The sequence below is a fragment of the Pseudopodoces humilis genome, chromosome 10, assembly GCF_049639895.1.
Source record: "Pseudopodoces humilis isolate 2021_Gansu_Grassland_sample_001 chromosome 10, ASM4963989v1, whole genome shotgun sequence".
Lineage (NCBI taxonomy): Eukaryota > Metazoa > Chordata > Aves > Passeriformes > Paridae > Pseudopodoces > Pseudopodoces humilis.
The window spans coordinates 15,333,673-15,342,999 of record NC_142209.1 but is presented as its reverse complement, the minus strand read 5'-3'; the positions used below and the strand labels follow the sequence as shown (position 1 = coordinate 15,342,999).

Genomic DNA, 9,327 nt, shown 5'->3' with positions numbered 1-9,327 from the left:
TCTTGACTCCTCACAGTGTAGAGGTTTTCCTATGTTTTGGGTTCCAACATTTTCCACTGTTAAGAAAGTACACTAATTTCTATATTTGTATGTTTGATTTCTAGGAAATAAGCATTCAGCTGCTCAGAAAAGTGAAGATGCTGCTCAAAGGTATAATTTCTGAGGAACAGGATGTGATATTTGTGTTGTTTTGCCTCACTTTGAAATTGTAGTCTCTGTGTTGCAGAGGCTTTGTTTTTTCAGAGTACCACAACTAACTACAGTAAATCACCAGCATCATCATGTAGACATGTTCGGAGTGATGCTGTGTAACTTCTAACAGCATGCACATCTGAGCATTGTGTAATGTACTAAAAGTTTGTAAACGTCCAAAATTGTATTTCCTTAGTCTGTAGTGCTTGCTTTTTGCTGTCTTAACTTCTTTACATACCATTTATAATTATTTACAATTATAATTTCTAATTGTAATTAATAATTGCCATTTATAATTATTGACATCAAAAAACACTCAGGAAGTGGCATTTGTTTGTTTTATTCCTTTCTTTACTTTGTAACCTCATACTTAGTCATGTCCTAGTTCTTTTTTCCTTCCCATTCTTCATGTCTTACACTGTTCCTCTTTTCCTCACAACACTCCATAAATTGTCCCAGGTTCTTTGTCCAGACAGTTCTGAATTTCCTTCTTGCAAGAAAATCTGAGGAGTGTATTGCAATACAGTTAGAGTCAGTACTTTTCTTGACCAGTTAAGTAAAGAAAACAAATATAAAATATATAACCCTTTGTAGTTATAACAGAGTTACTAGTCCAGTTACTTGTTGCTTTGTTTGGCCAACATGGTGTGATGCAGAAAAATGTAAGCTATATTTCAGAAAAAAAGATAAAAATACAGTTAGAAAATTGTTTATGGAAATTTGCCCTCTATCATTTGGTGTCTGTTCTGTTACAGGAAGAAAGCTCTGGAGGCTGCACTGAGAAAGAAGATTGAATGTGAGAAGAAAGCATTGTCTATTGTTGAACAGCTCCTGGAAGAGGACATTACTGAAGAGTTTCTTCTAAATTGTGTAGGTGGTGCAAGTTTTTATACTGTTTTGTATCTTAATGTGATACTTTTTAAAAAAGTTTTTGGAACAGTTTGATGCAGTTCAAAATAGCTAAACCATTGATTCCCTCTTGTACCAGCTCTTATGACAACTTCCTTGTTTTTAAGGGTTCTGCAGTGAAAACATGCCCTAGTTTTGCAGGACTGTGTACATTAATGAATCCTCACTCTCATCACAGCCTTGGTTTATACCTCTGTAGTTCTAGACTGACTGATGAACTGTAAAAATTTAGGTTAACACCATACCATCTATAAATTTAGACAAAGGCTCTATAATGCACCGCAGTTACCTGGCAACAGAGTTTTGCTGGAATGGTATGATGATCACTCTTGTTAAGATTGTAAATGTGCTGATTAATAGGTGTACAAAACATGTAAATGAAGGGAAATTACAGAAATAGGTGCCACCTATTGCCACTAGAGGCAAAATGATAAAGGTCTTGTATATGTAGAAAAGAAATGTCCACATCTGTTTTCCTTCTCTGTTTACCCTTTTACCCTTTCTACTGTGTAGGTTCTCAATATTGTTTATTAAAATAAATAGATAACTGTTACAAAATTTAAGATATTTATATATTTATATGCTTAAGAGATGTTTTGAGTACAGAAACTGACAAGTTTTCCAGTATCTGTTGTTGATCTATTTTCTCGTTATTTTAGGGAAAATGTATTACTCCATCTCACTATAAAGATGTTGTTGATGAACGGTCTATCATCAAACTGTGTGGTTATCCTCTATGTCAGAATAAACTGGAAAATGTAAGTTGCTTTCCTTTAATGCTGTTATCAAGGGATTCTTTTCACAATTTTTATTCTCTTGCATTTTATTTTAATTTTAAACTTAGAATATTAAGCACAGATTGCTGAAAAGTAATGAGCTAGGCATTATATAATTCCATTTCAGTATAGTTCTTCTGAAGTGAAAGGTGAAATTTGATCTGTAGTCAGCAGTTACTGTGTGACAGAATCAGTTACTGTATGGTCAGAATGACAGTCTGTGTATCTGTTTGACACTGATAAAGATGAATGAGTTGTGGCTTCATGGCCTTCCTTTGTGAATGAAAAACTTTGAAATCTTGTTCTTCTGTCATTGCAGCAGCAGATGTCTATGAGAAAGATTGAACTGAAAAAGCAATACAAAGCAGGGATATTATTATGTGAATGCATATATATCTGCTATGAAAATGTATGTCAGCTGTGTTAAGGTGAAAGTCACCCCTCTTTACGTGTGATGCATGAGAGCTTAAGCAGAACTCAGAGGTCAGTTAGATAGCCTGTGATGAATACCATGCTACACGTGAATATCTGAAAACAATCTACTCAAGTACAAAACAATTTTCTGTTCAGGACTTCATATATTTGCACAGATGTTCGTTTCTAAACTGTTACAGTTTACATAAGTTCCTCTGGGTTTGTCTGGGTAGTGGTAGGGGTATGACAGGACAGTCTCGCATATAAATAGATCTGGATTAAGGGAGGACCTGTCTGTAATTGCTCAGCACTTAGACATAAGGAAAGCTTCTGCCATGGGAGCTCCATTGTTTTATGTTCAGTACTGGTTTTCTTTTAGCTCTGAAGCTGCCTTTTACTGATTAATGATATGTATATGATTAGAGATGAATTGCTATTCTTACATCTGAGAAGGTGCAATGTCAGAAGAACTGAGAGAAAAGGTGGTTGTAGTACACGATTCAGTTAAATAGAATATATTGCACATACCCAAATATGTGAGTTAAGAATGAAGTTTTTCTCTGTAGTCATTATGGAGCTGACTGTCTTATTGATTAAAGTATATTGTTTTAGGTACCAAAGCAGAAGTACAAAATTTCAACAAAAACGAACAGAGTTTATGATATCACTGAAAGAAAGGTATGGTAACAAGTGTATTTCTAGAATGTGTTTAATGGTGGCAACATCAGAAATGCATTTGGTAACAGCACTCATATAGTGGTTTGACTCAGAGGCAAATATGTTTGGCTCCTATGAAAATAATTTCATCAAAGTGTTTGAACATGAAAATGAAATTTCTGTGCATTTCACTTTATAGATGATATCTTTGGTGAGACAAAATACATGTTTTCTAAGTTTAAACATAACATGTAAAGTTGTACTTGGATAGCTGTTAGAGTGTGGCACAGCTGATCTGTTAAAGGCATTTGTGAAGAGATGTTCTTTATTTTGCTCCAGCATAGTCAGTGAGCTTTAGTAGGATCAATGTGCACATCCTTTTCAATCACTAAAGTTTGTAGTAATGTAGTACAAGTTATATCTTATATATTACTTAGTGTTCTTTTTTGGGCAACAGTTAGGTTTCTTTTCTGAGAACTTTTCAACATAAAACCTAACTCTTCACGAAACTTTTCTTTCTGGAGGCATATTCACAGGTGGTTGCATAAAAGATATCTTTGCCTGTTCATAGGATACACAATCACCTGCAGACACTTAGACACTAAATTGTAAGATAAATGTTTCCAGTTACAGAGCAAATTTCTTCAGTGTCACTAGTATGCATTCCTTTCCTCTGGATAAAACTCTGGGATACAAAAAATTTTAGGAATTGCTTTCTTGAACAATCAGGCAAGATTCCAACAAGAAGTGGGATGCTTTGTCTTCTTCCCTTGCGATGCAAGTTTGCAAATCAATTTTTAAAGATGCTTCAGATTTTTACATGTTGTTCCAAGTATTGCAAAATACCAGGTTCTATTGCTAACCAAAATTATCATTATTAAACATCTGAATTTTATTGTAGGTCTTTCAGACTGTATGTACAGCATATCGGGTAATGGGTTGCTCTTTGAACAGTTTCGTTTGTTGGGGTTTTTTTAAATTATTGTTATATAGAAGCCAACATTGGTTTGCTTCTCAGTGTGTAATGAAAGTGCAGAAAGCAGAAAAATGGGGAAGAAAGAAGCAGCTAAATGTGGCTTGTGCAGAATGGGATAGACCTGTTTGATAGGTGTTGTTTCTCATGTGAACTAAAAACCTGGCCATAGGCTTGGAAAGAAACGTGTATTGGTACATAATTTTACAGGCATTAAAAGCAATTGCTTGTATACCTTTCTGTGTATTGAAATTTGCCTTAGTCATGTTTTCTTGCTTTCTCTCATTGCCAGTGCTTTTGCAGCAACTTTTGCTATAGAGCATCTAAATATTTTGAAGCTCAAATTTCCAAAAGTCCAGTGTGGATGAGAGAAGAGGAAAAGTAAGTATAATCTTATATATTCAGTGCACCTTTTGAGAATATTATTTCTCTGTGCATCTGCAGTGGTATTTAAGTAGCTGCAGCACATCAAAATGATTTGGCTGAAGCAGAGGTAGCTGATGTTAACATGTTAGCTTAGCATGGTGTTCGTTTTAAAAGTGTTGTAGCTGTATGGATTATAGTAATTGGCATGGTAAGTACTGTTCACATCTACTTAGCAGACATGACCATGTTAGTTTAGAGGGCAGACTAGTCAGAAATAATAGTTAACTTTATTAACTTATAAAAGTTAACTCCTATTAACTTTGAAGTGGACTGACTAGGATTGAATTCTTACAAACCATATCATGTACAAGATGAAATAATCTTACTCTGTTACAAAAGATTTTCTAATTTTAGCACAGCACTTGGTATTGATCTTAAGCTTAGATTGTGAATGCTTGTATCTGAAAGCAGTCATGAAGAGGTTGTTTATCCAGTCTAAGTTTCTGATTGCCCATGTTCTTTCTGCAATACACATTTTGGAACAGTGTCTGCAGTCCATGTTCCCAGCTAAGGAAACATGGGCTTGCAAATAGTCAATGGAGCCAATGGGTGTCACTGTTGAACAGTAAAGACTTTCATAGGCAATGTTCAGCAAATTTACTCAGCTTTCATTCTCCAATACACTACTTCTCATAGTCTCCTGGCTTTCAACAAAAGAAACTAGGTGGAGTTATATGTGTCATATGAAATATAGTATCAATGAAAAGAGAGCTTTAGAGCAGCCTCATCAGCTCTGAGGAATTCTAGTAGGTAAAACTAGACTCTTCATTAAAAGTTTACCAATGCTTTTGAGGTATTGTTTTGCTATCTTAAAGAAAAGTCTTTTTAAAATCTCCCCTTATTCTTCACATCAAAACTGTATAGTTCTGTTATGCCTGATATAGTTAATTATTCATTCTGGGTGGTGGTGGAGAGGCAATATTTTCAAAACACAAACAAACTCCCAGGTAGTTCTTGGCTAGCTGCACCTCTTTGCGCAGCCACATACATGTGCACACACCGATACACACTGACATAGTAGAATATCTGAAATTCCTGTGACTGAAGAGAGTACAACCTCCACTTAAAACTCCAAAGAAGAGTTATATGGAGATAATAATTTAAATCCATGTTAATCACCTTTAGTTTCCAATCTCAGTTTATTGACAGGAGTAGTGCAGCTTTCCTGTGGGGTCTTTTAAATATTGAAAGGTGTTCATGCACTGACTTGCATTTAGTGCCTGTTTAAAAGGTTTTCTTTCATTCATAGGATACATGAGATTTTTAACATTTGGTACTGGATAAGAGGAATAGGACTGTGATGCTGCCTCATAACTGAATTGAGGTAAATTAATTGCAAGTAGAGCTTTGGAAAGAAACTCATCAGAATTTTTTTCATAATATTTTTAGTTTCTGGAAACCTTTGAAAATAATTTTCTTAAAAAAATATAACTTGATAGCCTAATTTTTAAAATTTAAAATAAGTAAAAATATCCTGAATGTTCATATTTTTGCATTAATTGGAGCATTTTCCTGTAAATAGTCCAGGACTGTCTTTACTATAGGAACCTTATGATCTATGAGGATCTTGGCATGTTCACTTGTTTGAAGAAGAGACCAAAGGGTGATCTGAAGGCAGTGTACAACTAGCTGAAAAAAGTTAGAAAGATTACAGAGCCAAACTGTTCTTGGTTGATGGGCACAGATAAATCACGTGAATGGTTTAGGCTGGACATTTGGAAAAATATTTTACTGAGGTTATGGTGGAATGACACAGGATACTGAGCAATGTTTTGGAATCTCCATCTTTGGAGGTTTTCAAGATTTAAACTTCATGAATTTGTGGCTGACCTAACCTAGGGCTGGTGACAGTTGCATTTTAAGCAGGAGATCAGACTAGAGCCTTCCAGAGGTCCTTTCTGACAAACCTTTGTGGGACTTGGTGACTGGGTTAAGTTCCGTTCATTGTAACAGCATTGTGCTGCAGGCACACAAAGTCATGCTCCCTGAACACGTGCACAAACCTGCTCTTGCTAGCCGTGCTTTGAACAGAGGTTGTTGGACTAGAAGATCCTCAGGTGTCCCTCCCAAACTCAACTGTTTTTGTACTTATGTGTATTTCAAAAGAATAGCAGGAAAATGTTCATTCTGTCTTCTTTTTTCAGACCACCAGACATAGAGCTGCTGAAGGAGGGACAGAGGTACACTGAACAATATTTTTTGTTGTTGTTAGATGTACCTATAGCTAGAAATTTTAGCATCATAGCAGATGAAAAAGGGAATCTTTGATTTGCTCTGTTATAAAAAGACCTTACTAGAACCTATGCAAACATTTTTTTTCATTTGTGATTGTAACCCAGCATATTTGATCTGTATGATTTAGTGTACAGCTGCTCTTGAATTGTGTGCCTTAATTGAGCCTGTTGAAATCTGAAACAAATACACTGTTTGTACTTAGAATATTTTATGCTATCTATTCTTTTATAAAGAAAATTGTGCCAATTATATGTGATGAAAGCTTCTGTACTTCTTAATCTAAAAGGTCTATATCAGCCAAAATGAAATCACGTTACTCTGTCATCTCACTGTACATACGCGCTGTGTATTGTGCAACTTTGTTTGTTTTCTTTTGCAACGCATTGCCATTAGGTGGCAAACTTATATACGCTGAAACAGCTCAGCTGTTCCCCTGATTTAAGGGCACTATATTCCTATATATGTTAGCATGCCTGTCTTAATTTTAAAATTGCACTATTCATAATGCTAAGTCTGACATTGTTCTGCTGTCTTTAATAATATCTTGTTTATACTGTTCTTTTCTAACTACCAATAATCAGCTAAGAACTCACTTCTTTAAAGTCTCTGTACTTGTCATTTTGATTGTAGAATAGTACAATTCTTAGAGTTCAAGAAGACTTTTAGAAGAGCACTTATGATTCTTAAAGCAAAAAATTACACTTCTGCTACAAGGCGGAAAATGCTTTGTTTATCATTCTTACATGAGAATGAAAAGCTATTGCAGGTAAAAGCAATTTCTTATTTCACTGATGGCTTGGGTTTTCTATTGCAGTGGACAATCTGGAGAAGAGGTGAAACTACGTGATGAAGTAATTAAAGCATCTGACATTGAAAATCCTAGGACATCTTCAGATCCATGTGAATCTGGTTCTCATGACACAGCCAGTGACAGCAGTACTGATACTGAACAAGGGTTTATTTCTTCTGTCCTACCAGGAAGTCAGTCGAGTTCAGCCAATTTTGCACAGCAAGTGCACAGAAAAAGCATCCTCAAAAAGAAGCATGCTCAGAAAGTCCATGCCAGCCCTAAAACTGAAGATGCAGATGTGACAGAAGCCACTGAACAGCTCTCTCATTGTAAATTAGACACTTGGGAAGGAAGACATGCTTGTTCTGTTCATAATGACGTAACTGCACCACCTTCAAACAATACTGCTTCAGGGAAATCAGGTGCTTCAGAAATCTTTGAAAACACATGTGGATCACAGATAGTTTTTCTAGATGTGGGCAAAAGAGGAGCAGAATATCTGAAAAGAATACTAGCTAACTCAACAGAACATCATAACCCTGAACTGAGGCATCCAGTTAATTCCAAAGGCAGTTTACTAGAAGTGCTTAGGCAAACACTTATGGAATGGAGAACTGAGGAAACTTTAAAATTTCTCTATGGCCCAAACTATACTTCTTTGTGCTCATCAGAGTGCACAGCATCTGTCAGCCAGGAGACTGAAGAACTTGATGAGGATGACTTAGATACACCTGATGATCTCGACACTGTTGCTGTAGGGGAGACTGAAAACAGTTTGAACTACTCTTTACCTTTCACAGGCTCAGGTGGAATAGTTAAGCCTGTGCCTAATTATGAAAAATTAAAAGAAGAAACAGAGTTTCTAGAACTCCGAGTAAAAGAGTTCTATAAAGGAAGGTGCATCTTGGCTGAAGAGGCAGTGACACAAGCAGAGGAATATCCAAGCAAAGACGAAGTAAGTGTCTAGTAGAACAGTGTGGAGGTTGTATGAAGCCTGAATAGACCTTCAAAGAATTAGTACTTTGTTTCTGCTGTCATAAGTGGCTGCGTATCTCACATGGAGAAAGAGACGATTCCATTAGCTTCATTAGTAGTATACTCTGTTGCATCAGGTTATGCAAGTGTCTGCCCATTAAAAAGTAGTTTGGAGGGTTTTTTTTGTAATTCAGAGATAAGACTTATTTAATGTTTAAACATGTATTGATTATCTGTGACGTTTTTGATGTACTGGCTTTAATTAAACACCAGGTTATAGCTGTTAAAATTTCTTGTCTAATACAGGATGATCAGCAGGAAGAGCTCACCTTCCCACTTGTTGATTCAAATGCACAAATGCAGATTAGGAAGCGAATCGTCCTTGAAAAACTGAGAAAAGCGTAAGTACCCTTTACTTTGGTGAATGTCGGTCTGAAGTTGCTGCTCATTTGTCATTGTTTTAAGTGACAAATTCGCTGTCCAAGGATGGGTCTGGCTTTTTCTAGGTGGCCCTAGTCATAACTTCAGGCCATTACTGCCCTAAAGGACTTGCTTATTTCTGCAACAGTCAGCTGTAGTACACTTGCATTGTGCCAGTTTGCACAGTCTGTAGGTACCAACTGCTTAAGTTTAGACTGAAAAACTTGAAATCGATTGAGAGGAATGCAGATATTTGTCTTGTATGCTAAGCATACTGTTACTTGTAAACAAATCTTTGGAATTGTTTAAGCATGGGTCTTAAAAAGAGAGATTCTGTTTCTAATACATGTTTGGATGTCTGGTATCAGTATGTCCCTAGCTGCCACCACTAAAGGCCCTCAGAACTGGGTCGTAAAACATTCCAAACATCAGACCTTCTTTACATAAAAGGAATTTGGAGTCACACAAAAGAAATTAAGGCATTTCTGATGTAGCTGTTAGAATTATAAAATTTTCAAAGCTGGGAGGACCTTGAAAATATTCTCATTGTGAATGCAGTG

General features: G+C 36.0%; 1 protein-coding gene across 5 annotated transcripts in view; it reads left to right on the top strand.

Moving 5' to 3' along the window:
• The window catches only part of RPAP2 (RNA polymerase II associated protein 2), a 35,590-nt gene that overhangs the window by 922 nt on the left and 25,341 nt on the right, over positions 1-9,327 (top strand). For 2 of the 5 annotated variants that reach the window (XM_005520979.3, XM_088060229.1), the window contains exons 2-9: positions 105-150; positions 948-1,062; positions 1,761-1,859; positions 2,904-2,969; positions 4,214-4,302; positions 6,492-6,527; positions 7,397-8,327; positions 8,654-8,748. In XM_005520979.3, the coding sequence (XP_005521036.3) occupies positions 105-150; positions 948-1,062; positions 1,761-1,859; positions 2,904-2,969; positions 4,214-4,302; positions 6,492-6,527; positions 7,397-8,327; positions 8,654-8,748 (1,477 nt within the window). The remainder of the gene's footprint in view (positions 1-104; positions 151-947; positions 1,063-1,760; positions 1,860-2,903; positions 2,970-4,213; positions 4,303-6,491; positions 6,528-7,396; positions 8,328-8,653; positions 8,749-9,327) is intronic. The other 3 variants (XM_088060230.1, XM_088060228.1, XM_088060231.1) reach the window with 3 other exon arrangements.